Source organism: Periplaneta americana, chromosome 3 (assembly GCF_040183065.1).
Source record: "Periplaneta americana isolate PAMFEO1 chromosome 3, P.americana_PAMFEO1_priV1, whole genome shotgun sequence".
Lineage (NCBI taxonomy): Eukaryota > Metazoa > Arthropoda > Insecta > Blattodea > Blattidae > Periplaneta > Periplaneta americana.
In genome coordinates, this window is record NC_091119.1 from 142000308 (window position 1) to 142024277 (window position 23970).

At 34.9% G+C, this 23970-nt stretch overlaps 1 protein-coding gene across 3 annotated transcripts in view; it reads right to left on the reverse strand.

The window, feature by feature from the left end:
- Positions 1-348: 348 nt before the first annotated feature.
- Positions 349-23970, reverse strand: part of LOC138696573 (armadillo-like helical domain-containing protein 3) — a 31574-nt gene continuing 7952 nt past the window's right edge. For all 3 annotated transcript variants that reach the window (XM_069821702.1, XM_069821703.1, XM_069821704.1), the window contains exons 6-16: positions 22673-22806; positions 20568-20723; positions 17608-17756; positions 15562-15777; positions 12824-13044; positions 9671-9903; positions 9319-9445; positions 9154-9229; positions 6176-6254; positions 5236-5352; positions 349-2604 (exon numbers count right to left, since the gene is read on the reverse strand). In XM_069821702.1, coding sequence (XP_069677803.1) covers positions 2512-2604; positions 5236-5352; positions 6176-6254; positions 9154-9229; positions 9319-9445; positions 9671-9903; positions 12824-13044; positions 15562-15777; positions 17608-17756; positions 20568-20723; positions 22673-22806 — 1601 coding nt within the window. In that variant the 3' untranslated portion in view covers positions 349-2511. The remainder of the gene's footprint in view (positions 2605-5235; positions 5353-6175; positions 6255-9153; positions 9230-9318; positions 9446-9670; positions 9904-12823; positions 13045-15561; positions 15778-17607; positions 17757-20567; positions 20724-22672; positions 22807-23970) is intronic.

The following is a 23970-nucleotide window of genomic DNA, read 5'->3' on the forward strand; positions in this document are numbered from 1 at the left end:
ACAGCACGTAACACCTGCACCGACACCTTGTTCTCTGGAGATCAAGGATCCGTCAGTGTATAAATGAAGCCAGTTTTGTGGAGGGTATCTAATATTAATTGTCTCTAAAGACAATTGTTTTAGTATTTCAGTGTTTACTTCTGATTTCAGTATTTCTTCTGTTAAATTTAGATTATATTCCATATTTAATAGAGTAGTATGCTGGATTTAATTTAGACTACTTAAGTTTAACTACAAATTCACTACATGAATAACGTAATTTTCAATGAAAAGGATGGGAGGGGGAATTAAGGAACTTCATTACTAGAAATAAAATAGGACTGGTAATATATTAAGAAAATGCAATAGTAAATAAACAGCGTATAAATGTATTATTTGTAAATAATCTGTACATTTTATTTAATAAAGCTCTGACATGTACTACTTGTATAATCAGAAATATATATTTACAGTAAGAAAATGGGCCCGGAAATTCTTCGTGTGTTCAAGTCTAGAATATGTAGCTGTGAGAAGAAAAATGAATGAAAATACACTCTGAAAACCTATGAACATTATGTCCTTGAAATATAATAATTATTGTGGTATTTGTAATTTTTTCTTGTCCCACACATTTTAGATAATCTTTTCAATTCCAATATTATAAATAACTTAACCTGAGTAGTAATAAGTGTAATACACTACATGTGCTTTCTACTTAACAAGTGTAATACACCAATTTTCATAATCTTTTTTATTGCTTGGAATTAGTGAACAATCAAGAATATTATATGTAATATCGAAAGCAATGGGTTGCACGGATATATGAAAGTGACCAAATAATTTGGCAAGGAAATGTCTAAACTTTTACCTAAATATATCTTTCCATTTATTGCCACAACATAACTTTTATGGCACCACCATTGCAAATTAAAATGTTAATATTCAAGAGAGAACCACAAATTTAAATCAAATAGTGATACTACATAACACTAAAGTATACGATCACATTGCTTCAGTACAAACTCACATCTTTAATCAGTACTTCACATTTTTATATAAAATAAAATTTGTACAGTGTTCAGCTTGGCTCCCAGCCAGAAACACGCGCATCAGACATGCTTATGTTCACGGATCAATGACCCAGATACATGCTGCATCATACTATGCTCAAGGCCAGAACAAACATATGTTTAGTTAGCTTAAAGCTTAGTTTATTTCCAGTTTGCAGTCTAAATGGATAATGCTCTTTAACTGTAAGTATGGAACTGTGTTTTCATTAAATGTTACAGTAGTTCATTGCTATGCCACCCTACAAGTACACACTAGAACGAAGAATTTTTATGTATGAACTTAAAGACAATATAAGAAGAAAAATTACAAACATTACATGTGAATAAAATTTTCATTAAAATGTTGCGAATTTGTGAATACAATTGGACAACACTTTGAACAACTTCTGTAACACAGGCTACTATTTTAATGAAATAAAAAATACTGTATTTCACTGCGTAATTGTCGCCATTGTATAATGGCCGCATCCTTATTATTTGTAGACAAACTGATCAGGACTTTAAAATTTCACCGCATAATCTTCGCATGAATATCTCTGTTTTATCACGATCAAAAATTATTTTAAAATAATGTGCCGCCACTGCAACACAAAATATCTATAGGCTCAAGGTCGAATGTGCGAGAAACAGTAGTGGCAGCTAACCAAAGTGAATGGAATGGAGGTGCGAGATGTTAGCACCAATCCAATAGCCAGAAATACCTTCAGTTCAGTACAATTGTTGCTTCCGAGTGTTCAAATACTTTTTTTAGACCTAGACCAATCATCTTTTCGCGGAATGATCCAGTAGTCACATAATATCGACTTCAGTGCATCAGATGTACCATTACATGTGATTCAACAATACCGTGAATGTTTTCAGTCAATAAAAAATTGTCTTTAATTCAATAACAACACAGTAATTTTTATTTTTTAAGATATTATTCACGTTACAGTTCCAGCATCAAACACTAATACTGGTTCCTCTCCTTTCCCTTCTATTAAAAATCACACAACTTAGTCCTGCTTGCTCACACATGTCCCCGTTACATATGGAAGCTGATCACTGGAAGTCGACGCAACCAATCGTTACCATTTTAATTTATTCTTCACATAAAGATCGCACTGTATATTTTCACGCCAAAAAAAAAAAAAGTAATAAAAAATGCGACGATTATGCGTTGAAATACGGTAATTGTGTGCATACTATTTTTAACCAAAGTTTATGAGTAAAAATACATGGGGTATTATGGTCTAATAATGACGCGGTCTATGCAGGCCATGCACGTGTTCCCAGCTGGTGAGTCGAGATGAATGCTCTGTATTTACACATACATTTATTCTATAACATATTATACTTCTTTGAAGGCTCTTGCAAAAAGAGTTCCCAAGCCCCAGTCATCATATTCTATTAAATATGATGCTGTTATTTGGAACAGTAAAGTATTTATGCCATAATGAATACAAATTTCAACATTCAGGTCTCAAGATATTGAAGAAAACTCTTGAAGGATGAGGTGAACGTCTAATGAAGCGAAGTCTATGTTCTGTCTAGTGTCATTCACCACACTTCGAACCTGAAAATAATTGAAATTATATATTATCTACCAATAAACAATTTTGGACTTGATAATGAGTAAGAAAACTATTACCTCTAGACCAGGCTTCATTTTTCAAGCAACTTCAAAAATATTCTATTTACTAACGCCCTTATTAATTGCAGGGGTGAGGAGTCATAAGAAAAGTACAGAATGTCCGGGAAAGACCTGACGAAAAATAAATAACTATATCTCTGAAAGTATGGGTAGGACATGTAGCATGTATGGGCGAATCCAGAAATGCATATAGAGTGTTAGTTGGGAGGCCGAGGGAAAAAGGCCTTTGGGGAGGCCGAGACGTAGGTGGGAAGATAACATTAAAATGGATTTGAGGGAGGTGGGATATGATGGTACAGACTGGATTAATCTTGCTCAGGATAGGGACCGATGGCGGGCTTATGTGAGGGCGGCAATGAACCTCCGGGTTCCTTAAAAGCCAGTAAGTAAGTAAGTAATCTCTGAAAGTATTGCATTTATTGTCGTGATGTTTTCACAGTTACAAAGAGAAACACAATAAGTTTCAACATATCTCTATATGAGCACCATTTGTGGCCCAGGTTATGTTCAAGCGATACTTAATCTCCTGCCACACACGCGAAAGTATTTCTGGTGTGATTAGTCTTATTGCTTCGTAGATTCGACCACATAACTCTGCAATCGGTCACAGGACTGCGATACACTTTGTCTTTCACAAAACCCCACAGAATGAAATCCAGTAGGATCATGTCCGGCGACCGTGGTGGCCATGGTATAGGTCCGCCTCTCCCAATCCAATGGTCAGGGAACGTGTCGAGGAAAGAGCGCACATGGTTAGCATAGTGTTTTCTCTTCGCGCAATGATAATTATGCGCACACGAGTAACATGCTGCTAGGTAACAAAACTTATTGAGTTTCTCATTCTAATTAAAAAACATTGAGGTAATAACTGTAATAGTTTCAGATATATAATTACTTCTTTTTCGTCAGGTCTTTCCCGGACACCCGGTATATTATATTAACAAATGACAATTGTAACATGCTCACAATAAGCAATAATAACAGTAGCATCTTGTAAATTACATTGCCCAACAAACAAAATCATTAAAATCTTACAAAATATCAAACTTTGAAAACCGACATCACTTATCAGACGACCTAATAATATTTATCTGTTGTGACGTTTATATGCACATATGTTTTCTTGGTTTCTTATTTTGCTTATCCTTTCATTTTGTACTTCCTTTTAGTTTGTATTTAGTTCATATTCCTGTGTTATTTATTTATTTTGATAGTTTCTCCTTTTATTTTATTGTATTTAATACACACACACACATATATATATATATATATATATATATATATATATATATATATATATATATATACTCGTACATTACTTAGTTAATATTTTAGTTACCTCAGATTTTGCATTTTTCCTCACTGTTTACTTAATATAACTATAAGTGAGGTATATGTTTTGCTTACATAGTAGTTTGTAATAGCTCTGTTAGGTATTACCTTTTATACTTTTCCTTGTATTTTATTATTCATTATATTGGTACCCTGGTTCGAGGTTACACCGTTTTTATTGCTCAAATTCAAATGTAATTTTTTCTCTTTCCAAACTTCTTCTGGGGGAGTTGAAGCAGAGAAAGATTTCGAGTCTGGCCACCGAAGAGAGAGGGACAGTTTGGCTGAGCAGCAGATAACATGGTGTGTAGGCGTGGGACTTGAGCGTGGTACACTGATCAGCAAGAACGCGAGTGGAATTTTGTCTATGGAGATTTACCAAGACAGATAGGACCCTTGTCTCTGTTATTGAATTGTGACAGCGAGGAAAGCCTGAGAATTACTCCATATCACGAGCCTCAAGGGAGTCGTCCTGATATACACGTTTGGTGGGTGGCAACATTTTGGCGTGTTCTACATATAATCGTCCATTAGTACGAGATCGAATTGGCCATCTTGGTATTTATTTTATGTTACTAGTGTATAGAGAACAAAGGCAGAACTATATTGGGAAGTATGAAGGACGACTGGGGAACTGTATTGATTTAGACAGAGTTAGTAGTTAATGTTAAGTTCTCTGTTAACATAACTACGAGTAGTCAGCCTTGGAATAGGATACTGTGTTATTATCATGCAATTTTCTACGTTAGAAAGTCTCATGTATATGTATAACCAACCAGGTTTTAGCTGAGAAGTTATCCTTTTTATTGTTAATTATTTTTCTGAAATTGTGCTAATTGTTTATTATTATTATTATTATTATTATTATTATTATTATTAATTTCTTAATACAAATGAATAGTGAGTGATTCTCATTATATTATTTTGACGAGACAACCAACACTTCCATTATCCAAGTTTCTCGGATCTAAAAATTACGGGATGGGACGTGAGCCCGTCACACAGTCCAACTATTACTGAGAAGAGCTTAATAATTCAGTCTACCTCACACAAAATTGACATCCACAATAACATGAAATGCGGAAATGAATTCCTTTAAAATTAGAGGTAATCAATTCTTCATGCCTGCCTGTGGAAAGACTGAGAAGGGTGAAGATTCATAGACTACCAATAAAATGAGTTATTATGTTTTCAATGGCAACATTCTCACTTTAGACGTACCATTGCTGTGAAGAATGCTGCATGCCGTGGCTTCTCTGCATATCGCTCATATTGGTCCAAGCTGTCTTGCAGCTTCAGTGTAAGACTGTCATAGTTCTTTCGAACAACATCCAATATCTAAATAATGAAAACACAAGATCATATTTTCTGCAATACAAGCACAGAGGCTACCAACCACATATATGAAGGTGAAAACTCACTGTGTTGCCAGATTTGTATTAATACTCGACAGTCTTGCTGCTATCATCAATGTCACTGATGTTTTGCATTGCTAACTGAAGTGTTACTTCATTCATGTGGTTGGGTCTACACATTAAGGGCCGAATTCATAGAGAACACTTATAAATGAGTAGGTGATAATATCTTTGAATAATATTGGAGTGCAAGAGGTCAAATGACTTTGTTGTCAAACGCCTGGCATTAGAAAACAACAACAACAACATAAATGAGTAGGACACTTAAGTTATAACAATAATACAAAAATTCACGAAAAAGGTCGCTGTTGATTCTTAAAGTGGAATGTCTTGTGTGTGGTTCATTTGCCACAACAGTTGCTCAGTGTTAGCATGCTAACAGCAGCCTCACATAACAAGAAAATACTTTGTAGTACACCTATTCATGTGATTGGAATAGATGTTTCTCAGTTTACTGTACAACTGTGTTCATTTATGAGTCTTACGTATTCACTAACTCTGCTCAACAAATGCAAAAAAGGTTTTCAAAGAATTAGATTATTATTATGCTATTGGAATGCAAGATGGCAAATGGAAGTTCTACAACAAGCAATGTATTAAGCACCCAACATTTGAGGTTATACAGGCTGGAAAAATGAAAATCAATTTTTTTCTGACAATGTTTCCCTCACTGTCGTGGTAATCTCCATTGCAAATATGTGGATAAAAAAGGCACTGAAAAAATTAATCTAACAAAATCTATTCACCTGATCTTCAGATGGCGTTGATAAGCTTTGGCTTGCCAACCATGCTTCAATTTTTGGAGAGAAGTGATTGATGATGGCTCTGAAAATGTAACAAAGAGTAGTAAGTACAAAAAACCACAGCTTCAAAAGTAAAATAAATTAACAATCTTAAAAGAATGACATTTGAAAATGCTACCTTGTACTTAAACATACGAATCAATTTTCTTTAATCTTCTACACAGCCTCTAACCCCAAAAGTTTTCCCACTTTGTCATCCTAATTCAATTAACCGAAAATTACAGTCTCTATTCTCTCTTCAAATCAAAAGACATTTAGTTACCAATAGCTAAATAAGCTTATGAGAAAACCTGTAAAATGCATGCTGTTCGACAATTTATGGAATGAGGATATTCGAATACTACAAGAAGCAATATGGAATGTGTATTTATCTAAATTTAGAATTACAGAAATAGCAGGGGGAAAAAAAAATAATAAATAAGATCTTCTTCCAATACTGAAATAAATTTTTTCACACTCCAAGATATTGTGGGAGACTAGAAAGAATCACCTAAAGACTGTAATATAACACATAAACCTAATACTTGAAGGGAGATGATGTGGTGATGATTCTCTCTTTATTTTACTACAGTGTATTTTTTTAACTTGCAAGCAGGCTGCATAGTGGTGGAAATCCTTCCTGTGTTCAGGAAACATGCAGCATACCTTTAGGAAATAAAACACATCTGGTCCCTATGACCACCTATAGGAATTTACCCCTTTAATCCACTACAAATTCCACTACTAAATACAGCCATTTTACTAGCATCAGGAGTTACTGTAACATGAGCACATCATGGCCTATTAGAAAATAATTACAATCAAGCACTGCAAGGCTTATTCTAATATAAAAAAAATGGTAGATGGTACGCAATTATTATTGTTAGTAGTATTAAATCCATCATCATACTTCTAGGGAAACTCGGCATATTGTTAACTTAAGCATGGTTCATGTTGAGATGAAAAATGTTTTGTGTCACTTCAGTGTGAAAAACAATTGTTTAATGTAATCATGCAAAACGAAGTCTACGAATGTCTTTCTTCAACTCTCCAAAAAAATGTGAAAATCATACAGGGAAATATCTGGGCTGTAGGGGGAGTGATGAAGAGTTTCCCAACCAAATCTCTGAATTGCATTCCTCACGGAGTTGGCAGTATATGGGTGGGCATTATCATGAAGAAGGATAACACCGATACCATTCCAGGGCATTTTGACTTAATGGCGCATCTCAGTGTCTGTAAAGTTTTTTCATAATGCTGTGCATTGATTATGGCCCTATGCTCGAGAAATTCAACAAGCAGAGGACCCCTAGAATCGAAGAAGAATGTCAATATGACTTTACCGAACTTGAGTGTATTGCTTTGGACTTTTTCGGTGGGGGAGAATCCATGTATTTCCATTGTTGGCTCTGCCATTTGCTCTCCAGTTCAAAATGGTGACACCACGATTCATCCCCACCAACAATATGAGACAGAAATGCATACTCTTCCTTGTGGTATCGTTGCAAGTGACCCAGTGAAGCAGCCATTCTATTTGTTTTTTGTTCCTCCGTCAACTGATGTGGAACCCATTGCGTGCAGATTTTTCGCTGATGCAGGTGCTTTGTAGCAATGATGTGTATGGAACCGGGACTTATTCCCACCAAACTACGAAGTTCTTTCACAGTGACCGGGACTTATTCCCACCAAACTACGAAGTTCTTTCACAGTGATCGGTTTCCCTGTATAAGACCATCAACCTCAGCAATAAGAGCAGGAGTGATGGCACGATGTGCCTGTCCTGAGAGATCGTCTTGCAGTGACATGTGTCCCTCTCAGAATCTCTTATGCCATTCCAGTACACGTGAACATAACATGCTGTGTTTGCTGTAAACAGCAGACGTGCGACGATGGATTTCTCGTCCTCCTACTCCTTCAGCAGTCAAAAATCGCACTACATCTCCCTATTCTTCTTTACCTGCCTCCATTAGTGATGTTGGATGAACACATGTATCTCTAACCTCATTTGCAGCACAATAAACAAACAACTAGTGTGTAAGCAGAGGTTCTAACTGTGCTTTCACGAGTCACCACCAGATATCAGTTCAGCAATCAAATTCCAGTGGTACCAACTTGCCTGCCATGAGATATATGCATGGTGATCAGTTTTCATTTGACTGCTCCTCATACAATGAACAGATAAAACGAATTAAAAAAATTAACTTACAGGATAAAGAGGATGTAATTCACAACAACGATTTTAAGATTAAGTACAATTATTTGTAAGTATTTATAATTCAATATAACAGACACAATATTTAAATACATAGCCACCATGGTGGCCTAGTGGCTAGAGCGCTGGACTTATAATTCTGTGGACTCAGATTTAATCTCCAACACACCCCTGATTTATAACTTGCATTGGGCAAGCCCGTGGTCCTGATCACACAGGGATTTTCTCTGAGAGCGCCAGTTTCCCTGTGGTATCCCAACAAATCTCTATAATTATCTCATCTCATCGCAGTTGTAGCATAGACCAGACTCCTAAGGCGCACCACGGACGACTCGTCGGTAAATTGGTCTACACAAACTGGCTTCATAAGGGTGAATGACGAACAATCAAGTTCCCTCCATTAGTTAAAAAAAGTTACATACAACTACTGAATTGCCTACTGGGCTGTAATAATTAACAGTATAGTAAAACTGATTGCTAAAGTGCCTATAAACTGTAGAAGTGCATGGATGCACATCCACACCCCCTTATGCACATACGCATGATGGTTTGCACACAAAAATTTGATTCCAGATATTACCTTTACTATGAGTGAAATTTAGTTCTCTTACAAATATTACCTCAAAATATATTTCCTCATTTATTAACTTCGGAATTTTATATACGCTAACTTAAAATAATACAAGGAAAGAATGGGAAGATCAAATTTTATGCCAAATAAAACTCTCACCTTACATTAATTAAGCTATTAGTCAGTCTCAAAGCATTGTCCTTGAATTCACCATCATTTGTAGAGTACCTTAAAGCTGAAAAGAGAGAAGATAGGTAGAAATATTGTACTTTGTTCATAAGGTTACTATAAAAAATTCTGAGGAAAAATGAACTTTATACAAACCCATTGAGTAAAGATTGTCAAAGACCTGATGCATTCGAATTAATTCATAATACAATTCGTCGTAACTCCCAGGGGATGGCAGGAATGTATCTCCATATGTGATGAACAAATTAAAAATATTCACAACCTAAACAAAGAAGAAAACTGTATTATGGCACATTTTTAAGAATACATGCCTCTGATCAATGGCTAACAACTAATCTCATATATTTTCACAAGTCATGAATAAAATAACAACACAGTTGATCTCATGCTCGTCCAATTTACAGCTTAAATTAATCCATTCAACTCCACTCCACTCTGAATGGATTTACAATATTTTCTTCTATTAGATTGTCAAATATAGGCCTACCTGAAGTGCTAGATGGAAGATATTCATCTTCTTTGCCAAGTGATTTTCGTTGGCAAGAAGGAATTTTAATAACGTAATGAGGGCTGTCCAAAGTTCTTTCCACTGATAATTCAGTCTTACACGGCAGCGTTTCTGATAGCACAGGACTCTATGTATTACACCAACACAATGCAAGTAGAGTTCCATGGGTAATTTCTTCATCATGTGACTCATTATGAATTCAACCAGTAAATCTGAAATACAAATGTATTATTTTCGAAATGCAGCTTTATTATGTGCCGGAATTACAGAGAAATATCATTTTAAGTATCATCCTTCAACTACACAAGTTATTCAAGGCAACAATAGTGACAAAAAGCTAATGGAGCATTGGTGGAATAAGAATGGCAGAGTAGTCGGAGAAAATCTACTCTACAGCTGCTCATTCATTACAACTCTTGTAAAATCTCCTCAGCATCGAATCCTGATTTCCTTTGGCGAGAAGTTGTCAGTTGACTGAACTATGATTAGTCCTAACTACCATTATAGAAAGAAAATACTTGGGAAAACAAGATTTATTCCTTGGTAAACATAAGTTTTTGTTCATCTTGTGTGAGATGTAATACTGAAAACCAAGAGCAGAGAGTAGTATGACTATAGCTGACACAATCAGCTGATAGCCAGGGATCTTTACCATGTCAATCAATGCTGCAACATTATAGGTTTTGTACTGAAAGTTGAGCATTTGATCTGATTTGTAATGATTTCTTTTATTTAAAAAATGCGACAAATTGATAAAAATTCATATTATATATTTATATATGAATGTAATTTACACATTAACTATTCCCACGAACAAAACATTTAATTTATTTTCATGCTTAAAGAGGGAGGCAGGTGAAATTTTGGTCATTTTCAGTCAAAAATTGCATTTTTGTTTTCTTCTGAAAAATGAATCAACAATCTCTTATTATATGTTGAGCAAGTTTCAATGCTCTGCAGAACTCGAGAGCACAAAAATTACCCAATATATAAGTGGCTGCACCCTTGAACTTTTAATTCCATGCAAATTTTACAAGTTGTTAAAACAGGAGATAAAAGAGAAATACTTTAAATATGATTTCTCTACCATTGCTCTATTCCAGCAATTATATCTAAAGGTCACATATTTTTGCAGTAACGATAAATGAGAAAAATAATGAAATAAGAGGAAAAGTGGCTTTCTTTGTAAATATGAGGGTGATTCAAAAAGTAACAAGAGCTCTCATGGGTGACGTATTTCCCCTCTTGTTCGAATTTTCTGCCAGGGTAGCAGCAGCAGACAACATCTTTGTCACACAGCCATTAGATGGCGCATATGTTGCATCAGATCCTCGCAATATCAGTTGTAAGATGGCTGTGCGCACAGAAACATGGTCAAACGTGGAAGTGTGATCTGGTTTTTGCATCTGAAAGGGACCTCACCAGCACTTCTGGTGGGAGGTATGAACCATCCTCCCTACAATCCCGATCTGGAGCTAGTTTTTTCCATCTCTTCGGACTGTTGAGGAAGCACCTGGGTGGTAAGTGATTCAACACCGATATGGCCATTCAACAAGCCGACGTGACTTTAGGGACTTGACTCAGATTTCTTTTATGCCGGGATCGATACCTTGATCTACTGCTGTAACAAGTGTTTGGACATAGTGACTATGTTGAAAAGTAATGCATACCAATGTCCTACTACTGTGTATCAATATATCTGCCTGTGAAATGAAGTTTGTTCACGAGAATTTTTGTTACTTTTTGAAGCACCTTCGTAAGTATGTAATAATAGTGAATATACAGTACCAATAATATTTTTGCCACAAATTATTGCAGAAAAGGGGTTTTGCAACAAAACAATCCATTTTTTCGAGAAAAAAAAAAGCATCTATTCTTTCTTAGCACGTAGACTGTAATTGAAAACACCCATTGTATTGTCTGACAAAAGGATTTAACAACCCATTCCTTCTACCAAACATTCTCGAAGTTCAGTAACACTTACCGGAGTTTTAGGTGAGACATACTGACATTTTTAAGTTTTGGGACAAATCTTTTCCACCTAACAGTTGTGGAAATGGTTCACATTACTACAGTTACAGTGCATATCAGAGCAAAAGAGTTTGTGAGTGAAGGTATTTAAATATTCAAAATATACTAATGTGCAAATTTTTTAATGTGAGGGCAGATTGAAAGAAATGTGCTACAGCACTCAACCATTGTTTTAAGAACAAAAAAAAAAATTTGAGAGTAAAGAGAAAAGTGTGACTCCAAGAAGACAAGCGTCAATTAAAGGCCGATTTGATCATCATGAAAAGCCAAATAAGAGAAAGAGAAAATATTCCTTCCATTTCAATATAAAAAACATTCCACAATTATACAATTGAGGCATTGACATGGGAAAGCATGTAAGTCACAAAAAATCGAAGATCCGTTTTTTCTCGGATAAGATAGTACGAACCCACGCCAGTGGCATGGTAAAGCCAGTATGTCTCTAGCAGAAAACGTTTAGTTTTAACAGCTCATAAAAAATGGCGTTAGCATTAAGTAACGTCCTTTGTAACAGACCCACAAACGTTTTTTGCTTGTCCTGTAAAATTTCGGTTTTTATGACTTACATGCTTTCCCATTTCAATGTCTCAATTGTTTAGAGATATGATAGTTCGCAATAAAACGGGAAATACAATATTTTTATCACGATCCAAAGTAAACATGAAATTCTGTGATCTCTGATCATACCCAAGCTGAATAGCTTCAATAAAGGAAAAACTGAAAGTGTCTGTACAGAAAAACTCCTATATTCATGTAAGCAGTGCAATCACATTTATTATATGAGGGGTTCACAACCAGAGTGGACCAAGTCCTTCTGGAATAATTTTGAGAAATTGAGTCTTAAAGTTCCTGGCTCATGCTTAGCAACCTTCATCTTCCATAGGAAATGCTGCCCTCTGTGGAGTAACAAATGAGATATGGACTTGGTTTGTTATGGCAATGAATAAATCCGAGATTGTATTAATCCACAAGCTGACCACAGGTGGTCTTGGTCCACTCTGGTTGTGAGCCCCTCATATTGTACAATGTTAGGAAAGTAGTAAAGTTGAATTACAATTCTTCCTCTGGAAAGTGTCGTGTAACACAGGTGCAAGCACTTACCCAAAAGAGTGGAAGCTAATGGCTGTGAAGGAGAAGCTTTGTCAGGTGCAAGTTTGCGATGCCTCATCGGCAGTCGGTGTAGCTGCACTTTGAATACTAGATTGACGTCGTGCATTAGTGAATTAGCATACTGGTCTTCAGATATACATGTCAGTATGAGGAAGCATAACTTTACATTGTTCACGCTTGCCTCTGACTTTGTGTCTTGCATTACTATTGAACTGCAATGAAATCAAGATAAGGCCGATATTATGAGAGTAGACACATAAATGAAAAATAAGGCACTAGATACGAAGTGTGTTTTTTTTATGGTTTTTCACATGTATTTTTATGTGGTTATTTAAAATGGAATAATTGAATCGGTCATTGCAGAAAGGGGATAAGTTATGAAAAACGCGAAAATGAGTTAAGAGTGCCATTGCTTTCTCCAGACCTATACACACATTTCCATACAGAAATGGGGCAAATTTGCTCATTCTCAACGCAAAGCAGAGTACCATAAGCAGCGCAGTCATTGCAGAAAGGGGACAAGTCAGCGACTTACCTTCTTTCTGCACTGACTGACGACGTGATGCAACTGAGTGCTGCGGATCTAATAAGTTACGCGCCCATCAGCTGATAAGGAAAATGACAGATAAACTATAAGTAGTAAGTGACCCAGGGGAAGAAAACTATATTATTAGTGGTAAACGTAAACACAATGAAATTAACTACCACAGAAATGTAAATAAGAAAAATTAACTGAAAGCATTGGAACTTCAATTCCATTGGGAAGTCTGTAGCAGCCCGTACGACAGGAGAACAATGTGAGTAAGAAACTACTCAGCGTTTGTTTAAACGCAAATTTAGGTCATCAATTTTCAACATTCACAATTTCAAAGACCATACGGCGCACTTCTATTATCATGAAGGTATAGGCCACGAATCTTCAAATGAAGTGTGTTCCTTCTGAACTACATCGAAAATAATGTCCCTTCTTCAGTCAAGGAATTGTATCTTTTCTCTGATAACTGTGGAGGGCAAAATAAAAACCATACTTTAATTCGATTGTTGCTTGCACTGACCCAAATGGGGAGATTTAACAAAATCATTCATTATTTTCCACAACGAGGCCATTCATTTCTTCCCTGTGACCGCAACTTTGGTGTAGTGAAGCGCAAACTAAGGAAGACAGACAGGGTATAATACGTGCCAGACCAATACAACACCTTGATCCACCAGGCAAACACAAAACAGATTTTCTGTAGAATCAGTTACTACTGATGATATTTTGAATTTTAAATACTAGTCGCCAGAGTATTACAGGAAAACCACCTGCTCATTAGACAGACTGAGGAAGAAAGGGAAAGATAACTATGTTTTCTTCAGCACATTTCAGTGAATTTGTTTACTCTAAAGATGATCCAGGATGTGTGACTGCCAGTTAGTTCATTGGTAGTGAAATGAGGAAACACAGATTCTGTATGAAAAAACCAGGTTCTGAATGCATAGTAATGCCAACACAAAAGCATACAATGGGAAAATTCCCATTAATACGAAAAAAACTTGGAGATGTATCGAAAGTGAGACAATACACTCCATTGGAATACACTATCTTTTACGTAGAGATCCTGAACTGGCCACCTTGTGACAAGAAATCTACAAATGACGTGGCTTCTAACGTCTAACAATACACTCTATAACAATTGAAACACATGATTTTGTGTAGTACTTTAGTGTATTTTTATTGTGCTCTCCTATATGCAGTTTCTAAGTATTAGTTTAAAAGTAGAGTTTTGAATTAAAACTGTGATATAAAATCACATATTGGTACATTTATTTAGTAGGAATAATGATTAAAATGTAAAAATAATTATGTAAATGGTGACAGTAATGTAGTAATTACACACAAAAACATCGTTATCATTGTAATTATTAACATTTAGTTTGTTTTCAAATATTACATTAGCCCAAAATTGTAAATTAACACCCCCACCCCTACCATCGACAACTGCACATCGCAGAGCCAAAATCAGCAGTGGTTCAAGAGACACTGAAGACGACGACAAATAGCGTCGAAACGGGCCGTCTGTCGAAGGTAAATACCTTTTTAAACAATTTTAACACTTTTAACGTGTGACAGTGTACATTTTATGTTTTTAACAAAGTGTTAACGAGAACTTTAATCAATGTAAATTATTATTTTTTCTTTTATATTTAACAATTCCTTGCAGAAAGGGGATAAGTCATGGTTCGATTAAACAACTTTAAACAAAAGTGTTTGAGATGTCAGATGTCTAACATGATGTATTAGACTTCACTATTCATAAACAAAGTAAGAAAAAATATGTATAATGATTACTCCAGTATTGGAAGAAGAAAACAGTTTTTATTGATTATCTCAGAAGTAAGATTTTATGACTTATCCCCTTTCTGCAATGACCGATTCAATTCTAACAAATACCGGTATGTACCCACTTACTTGCTTATGATGCAAGTACATGCAATTCGTAAGTTTTTTAAGCACGTTTACATAAGTGAAAATAGCCCAAAGTACTACTAGTATAATAGTACATTGAAATAATGTGTCAATAGCAAATCACCTAGATACAAATAACTTTACAATAAATTTAATCCTGAATATGCTACAAAAGAACTAAAAATAAAATAAAAATCCATAAACATTACAAGTGTTGTGAACACAATAAATGTTAAAGTGAGACATCAGTATTATAATACGTTTATGCATGAACACTTACCAGTACTGAAAAAATGTAACAAGCAAATTCGAAGGTTGAGCAAATATATCGACTACTGGAGGGACAGAAAGATCTGGAGTTGGCTGTGATGAATTAAGTGTATTACTAGGAGACGGAGGTGCACTTGTGTCAGTCTGCGTGTGTGCAAGGGTTGTAATGAAGTTGCGGTTTAGATGCACTGCTTCGTAGAGTGCCACCAACACTGCATTGTTAGCTCTGAAAGAAACAACGACTGGTTAAGTATATAATATTTTTGTCCCCATTGAGAATTTATTCATTTTTCTATTCACTTAATACATGTTTGCCTTGAACATGATGTTTGTGCATATATTATGTATTTATGTAGACAGCAATGCCATAGCAATGTATATACGCAGTGGGCAAAAAAACGACACAAAATTAGAAATACATAACATTAATTTATAATGAATACACTGTTGGAAAGAGTAGACTTTAAAGATGAACAGAACTTTTTATTATGTTTTTTTAAGGCTCAATTAAAATCTTATGGAGGTCAATACACAATGATGCGAAAAATGTGGTTTTTGAAGACAATTTATTACTTCAAAATACAGAAACGGAATGTTGGTAAAATTAATAATAATTAACCATCTTTCAAATAATCAAAATTAAAAATGATGCTCTATGTGACCGCCATTTGCCCGCACAACCATTTATAGGTGTCTTCTCCAGTGTCTAATAGCACTGGATATCTGTCTTTGATCAAGCCAGTCCCAACATTCAAGAAGACATTGTCTTAAATGTTCAATATTACGAATTCTTGTTTTGTAGTTGACTCCATACAAAATAGTCCATAGGATTAAGATCTCGTTTGAAACTTCAGCGGAAACCATCAGAGAATCTGAGAAATGCGATCTTTCACGCAATAATCTCTCAGAAAGGATAGCATGTCCATATCTTGCTAATCAATTGTTGTACACTTGAAACAGACCATTCTCGCTGAGCGTAGTTCCTTACCATTTGACAGGCTGATAAATTATCATATTGATGCAAATGTTTAATGAAAATCTTGTCTTCGTTCGTTAAGAGACCCATTATTCACAAAATTAGAACTCAAAATGGAAGAAAACAAATGATGATAGCACAACAAACGACTTGGCCTGCTGAACTCGTAAGACCATAATGCTTAGTTCGGCATAAACGATCAATTTTGCACTGCCTCACAAAAAATTAAAAATGTTTATTAAATGGTAAAAAATTAAATATTACAGTACTATCCCGGTCTACAAGGACTGTGAAATTTGCCTATGAAATAAACTTTCAAGTGAACTCATTAGCTACTGGAATATAACCATTTAAATTTTGTGCCATTTTTTTTTGGCCCACTGTGTAAATTCTTACAGCAGCATAGGCAATCTGGTTATTGTAACATTATGTCTTCTGACTTTATACAATCAGAATCATTACTGTAATTTCTATTTCCTTAATGTATTGCTCCATATCTTGTACCTTCACACTTACCATTACAGATCTGGTTACTCCAGTATTTAGCTATTTTCTCGGTGATTAACTGTTTGCATTGGAATATATAATTTTAATTATTACGAAATACATACAGTCTTGTTATAAGACCCCCCCCCCCACTATCACATTATCTTTAAACTCTTTAACTCCATTGCTCCGAACCAATTCATATTTTTCTCAAAACATTTCTTTTCAAGAAATATTCTAATTATTCCCATCAATATTTATATGAATCCAAGTTTCTGTCCCATTTAGCCTATTAGGGAGAACAGTTGATTTTATCGAACAGAAGACATGTTCAGCCTAATAGATGGTTGTTGTGGTTATGAGATAATAAGAACTTGATGGAATGATGACAGAGCATGTGGGGAGTACTAAGAAAAATATCTACCAACAGTAGCAATTTTATATATCTACTATCAGTTTCTTATATGGGGGTCGAGAATCGAATCCAAGTCTTCTGAACAGAAACCCATATGTTAGTAATATGCTACAGCTGGTGTAAAGTAAAGACCAATGCAATCACAACTATAGAAATTTAAACAAGGAAATGTGCTATACCTAATCTGTTGAGTCCGCACCCCACCTTCTTCTGAGACAAACATGTTGCCCACCATGTTTGTAAGTGATGAAAGCCAACTTGCTGACTGAGGTTCCATGTGTTGAGCCATGAATTGCCGACAGAAGTCAGTTAAACAGGAAGTAATAACCTAGAAATATGACATCAATATTACTATTTCCACATAACTACAGCAAATTTAATTACAGTAACTGAACCTCTGTCAACTGAAAACTGGTTTAATCACAAAGTGTAAGTCATGTAACTAGGGTGACCAGATTCACATCGATAAAGAAAGAGGACACAAAGCTTCAGAAAGGAGGACATTGTTTGAAAAAAAGAGGACAGAAAATATTATGTACTTACGTTTATTAATTTTTTTACTTGGTTATTTAATAATGCTCTATTAACTACTATGTTATTTAGCATCGATGGAATTGGTGATAGCGAGATATTTGGCGAGATGAGGCCGAGGATTCGCCATAGATTACCTGACATTTGCCTTACGGTTGTGAAAACCTCGGAAAAAAACCCAAACAGCTAATCAATCCAAGCGGGGATCGAACCCGATCTCGTGCCATACACGACTGAGCTACGCCAGTGGCTACTTAAGCCTGGTTCAGACGGTGCTTGTTTTCTTGCGTGCTTGCAAGCTGGATGCTGTGGTGGGTATGGTGCTGGCTCCTGTATTGGCTACGGTGATGGTTGTTCTCACGGAGCTCGCTCTTTTCACAGTTCAAATTGGAAAATCATCTGCTGTTTCATCTGTTGCCAATACTCATGGTCAAAAAAGAAACTAAACCGTGAGTGGAAAACAACTAAAGTCCTACATTAACAATAGTAAATGTCGTAATAAGATAATTAAGCCATAAGTACAAAGAGTACCAGTATATGCCGTCGATATTGCTGTCATCTACAGGAAAATTACTTGAAAAAGACATCAAATCAGGTAACTTCAAAATATCAGGCATACAAGTTACGAAAAGGAGGACATGTCCAGACAAAAGAGGACGTCTGGTCACCCTACATGTAACTGAATTTTTATACAGAAATTTAAAAATTATACTAAGTATTGTATTTATGTTTACATTATGATGTACAGTACACTAATTATATTTATTTTTAATTTCAATAGTTTATGACGAAATATAAGGGCAGAGTAGCAGTAGTCCTGAAGACAAGTAGTAACTAAGCAGGTCAGGGGAATGCGTGCTAGGACAACAACACGCCCTATTGTTTATATGAGCTGATTAAACTCACTCCTAGCATTCAGCAGCAGGCGTGACATTGCTGGGGGGAGGGAGGGGAATAAAAAATCGGACTTTTTCTTACAGAAATGCAGCAGTCAAGAATCAATGTTTAGATTTGGTAATATTGTATCTACTGTACAGATCGTTCAGTTTCCTTGTGTACACTTCAGTGACTTCTTTGAGCACCCACTTAACAGACGAGCTTCTGACGCAATAAGAAAGACATTTATTTATGACAATCAATTACTAGGAGGCAGTAGTGTCAGTCGACGAAGTTTCACAGAAAAAACTTACTGAATGTCGTGGGGTGGGTATGGTTCAAATATTCTGTACTCATTTGATTGTAGGAATAAAGAAATTCCTGGAAGGTGTCTGGATTTTGTTGAGCACTTGAGCAGGCAAGGAATGTGATGAATCGAAAGGATGTAGTTCTCCCTAAAGAAATCAGCATGGCAAATATTTCTAGATTTAAATATGTATCCATTGCTTCCGTATCATTGGATATAATTTTTTTCGCTTATAAAAATGGTTCTGTCTAAGGAAAGGCAAAGTTTCACAATAGAAAATTAGAGAAAAACATTATGTATTGCAATGCCAATTATGAATAATGTGTTAATTATAAATTCATTGGTAAATCAATTAATTTAACTGTAATATGAGCACTTATGCATTAGCAGTCTTAAAGCAATGGGGCCGATGAATTCATTAAACATTACTAACCGGTATTCATAATTTAAGTCTTAACAAAAATTAAGTTTCTAACTGCAATATTTTTTACTGTTTTTGTCACTGTATACCATAATTCTTAATATAACTAATTAACTGCATTTTTGTAGTTACTGTAGTTTGTGTGGATAGAAATTATCTTTTAGCTGCATAAAATAATATTTTTTGGTACCGGTACCTAAATCTATGTTTTTAGTGCCTATTTTCATAAATTCAGGGTCTAATTTAGGTACCTAAAAATCCGAGATCTAGTTATTAGGTATAGATTATAAAAATGTTCTGTCAATTTCCTACAAGAGTTGACTAAAATGGTGGCTTACCGACTTAAACATAACATGAAATCAAAATAAGATGAATTTACTTAATGAATACAGCCTGAATATTCGAAGACATGCTTTTTATAGAAATCAAATTAGCATGCCTAATGAAGTACCAGGTGCATCACTGCCAAACCAATACTAGAATGTTGGTTTTTCATTATGGAGACCTAAGTTAAAATCCCAGTAAATCCAATAGGGTTTTGCAATGACCAGACAGTACTGAAGTAGATTTCATCAGAGGAAATGATAGTACCTTAATATTCTCACTTCTTCTGGTAAAATTTCATTTTTTTCCCGAACTTCATAACCATCCTTATCACCACTGCAATAGAAACAAGAAACTATCGCAAATGCTATCTTCCTCAGAAAATCAACTTCATGAATACAAAAAATAAATGTTCTAGTACCAAATAATCATGGGAAACTCTACAGTCTGTTCCAGTGCCACAGAACTCAGGTATGACACTATATATGCAAGTACATCACAAAAGCGAACAACAGATACTCAATGTCATCGGTAGGCTAAGTTAATTAATGGAAAGTTAGAATTTTATGCATGTTTAGTACCGATACAGATTATAATTTGTTATTAAAACATGTATACATAAAGTATGCTATGCATCTAAACTTCTTTTCTTTATTATGAAGACAATATTGTGTAATTACCTGGCCATATCCATTCAACGCCAACTCGTCATCAAGAATTGAAAGTTTAACGATGTATGGATTGGTAGACTCATGTTTTCTATAGTTGACTAGGAGTGTTAGCAACAGGACTGCATCGTGGCCGTGCTGTGCTCTATTGGCAGGATCATTAAGCAACTGCAAATAGAAATTGTAATTACATACACATGGCACTTCACAACTCAAAATCTCTACTGTAATTTGTTCAAATTTGACTGATGTAAATACGAGTATTTTTGTTTACTTTGATACGTAATAAAGTTTCATTTTAATTTCACATGATTTGTCTTACGAATGTGAATACATTTTAATCATTTCTCACAATCCTGAGATTAGTTGCGGGATATGGGGAAAATATAGGCTCTGTGAAAGCAGGAATATTCTCTGAAAACTAGTACTGTTGATCGATCAAAATATTTAATCGATTAATCATCGATTAATCGAGTTTTGATCGAGATGAAAATATGTTTTATTGTTAAATTTAACTTGTGTTCGGTGATAAGCGTAATAAATGTTGTATATCTGTACATATTGTATCATTATATTACAAAACAACTATTTTAATTACTTACTAACATATTTATTATGAGGCTTATAATTTATTGTGCCAATTTCTCCGGGAATTTTTGAGACAAACATAAATAACAAAAAGTATGAAGATTCACCTACGTAGTTAATAATGCTTCATTCATGATTTTAAACATGTGAGTGCATTCACATGCTCCGAATTAAGTGCCGCTCTACGTTTAGTAACAATGTTTCCTGCATCACTAAACAAAAAAAAACTTTTTTTCTGTCAAACACTTCTCCACAATCGTTCAATTTAAATCCAAACATTTCACCGAGTTTACCTCTCAAATTCTCATACGGCATAATGGAGTTTACACTTTTCACAAACCACAGAAAACTGATTTTTTTTTCTTTATCAAACTAAACACACAATCTTCATACACAAACTCAGTACAGAAACTGCAACTGCAAAAGTACAGCCACCGAAACAGAAGACTGGCCCCTATTGTAATCAAATTACCAGATTTGAAAGAGAGAAGAAGGTAGTTACGCTCTCATTTGCACACAGTGTAGACATGGCTATTTTATAAGGGATGAGGGGGACGAATCCCAGAACAGTATGTATTTCATATGCTAGGAAAATGAGCTGACAACAAGGTGGAAGTTTTCTTGAAAAACCATAAAACTTAATAAGCGTTTCACATTGTGTTTCAACTTTCAATAGAGGTAGACTAGGTCACTGTCCTCATATTTCCATCTCTTTCTGAAGTGTTTGTGCAAAGTTTTTCCCTATGCTACCTGGTTCACAGTTAGAAAATAACAGTATTATTGTGCTTTTAAGTAACAATTCCGAGAGAGAAATACTGTCGGAATTTTTAGTATGAGTTTGTATTAACAAAGTAATAATTAATGTCAACTACAACTGATTAATTTTAATAGATTCGATTAAATATTTTTGATCGTTTAATTTTACAATAGAAATTAATCGATTATATTAATCATAATATGATCACTACAAAAGAAAATCTCACTCAGAATGGCAGCCAATCACAGGAAGAAATTTAACTTTCTTCCACAGGGACTGAGTGAATCTTTGTTTTGTACCATTCTTATGTTATCTTGTTTCTCTCTTAGACCTTAATTTTATCCACTATACACAGCATGAAGTGAGTAAGGGAAACCCATAACACAATTTCGATAGTAAGAGCCTCTTCATATTAGGGAAATGTAACAATTATACTGTATAATCAACACTCTTGCATATAAAATACGCAAATATCTGCATCTTATACTGTCACAGTTGGATTAACTGCACTAAGAAATTAATTCTCTGCTTCTCTCCTTACATAATGCATATATGCAAACAAAATATACATTTGCATACAAATTCGATTTTTAATTATAAATTTAGTGCACCATAGATATGCTGAAGTGAAAACATTTGTCGCAAAATGCGGAAAATATTTCATTTATGATTAATGCTACATAACCAACATTCATTTCGGTTACAAATTAGCTCTCATTTTATCAGACAGAGCCCACTTATTCCTGAAATACAATTTATTATTGCCTCTAACCTGTATGAGGGCTTCAAATATGATGTTCACCATAAGGTACTCCAGAAGTGTGTTCTGACTAACATTGTCAGTTCCTGTCACCAAAACCAAAAGTAGCTTGAGGCACAAAGCCTTCAAGCTTGTTGGGTATTCACCTGCAAGTATTTGCATGCATGAGTAAAAATACAGATTATAATTTGTTATTAAAACATGTATACATATATGTAACAAAGCAGAACATCTCTCTGCTGCTGACTTCATACTGTTTAAGTTTCAATCTTACAACAATTCTCCATAATCATCATTAAGAGTGCAATGAAGATCCACCACCTGCGGTGCACTCTGTTGTACTAGCAACAATATGAGCATGCTCAAAGATTCGGGGAAAATAAGAGAAAGATAATAAGGTCCTGCCACTGAACAGAAAAAAACAAAGAAGTTTGATATTCTTTGAACTCTCGAGATCATTTTGTAAATGTGAGAGAATGTTTATTTATCACTTATTAAATGATTATGTATTAACTGCGAAGTTACCTATTTATTTATTACTTATTAAATGATTATGTATTAACTGCGAAGTTACCTATGTATTTATTACTTATTAAATGATTATGTATTAACTGCGAAGTTACCTAGCATTGATCGACTTGTAATATGAAATGGTAACTGGAGACACGAATCTGAAGGACAGCCTTAGTTGGGGAAACCTGGAAAAAAGTCAATCCATATAAGTAGCCCAACCGGGAATCGAACCCACATCTGAGCATTGCCTCACAGTATAAGCCTAACCAGCTAGTCCATGAGCTACACCAGTGAGTAACATAAGTAACGAGATGTAATGTGGGTAATGATAGAAAGACTGATACAGGCGTTAGATAATTAAGATAAATCAAGAATAATGATGAAAGAGAAGGAAACAAACATACGAAGGAAGAAAGATATGAAACAAATAGAAAAAAAAGAGTAAACTAAATTACATTAAAAAGAAAAAAGCGAAGGAAACAAACAACATGCTCCGATGTTTTTTATTCCCTACACATTGTACACCAGTCGAAGATCTAATCCAGATCTTTAAAAAATTATTTTTTAAGTAACAGAACTGTAACTGGTTTGCATCAGTGCTAGTTATATGCAATTTACTTTACATGGAAGAAGAAGAAGAAGAGTAATAGTAATAATAATAGTAGTAGTAGTAGTACTTACTTACTTACTTACAAATGGCTTTTAAGGAACCCGAAGGTTCATTGCCGCCCTCACATAAGCCCGCCAGCGGTCCCTATCCTGTGCAAGATTAATCCAGTCTCTATCATCATACCCCA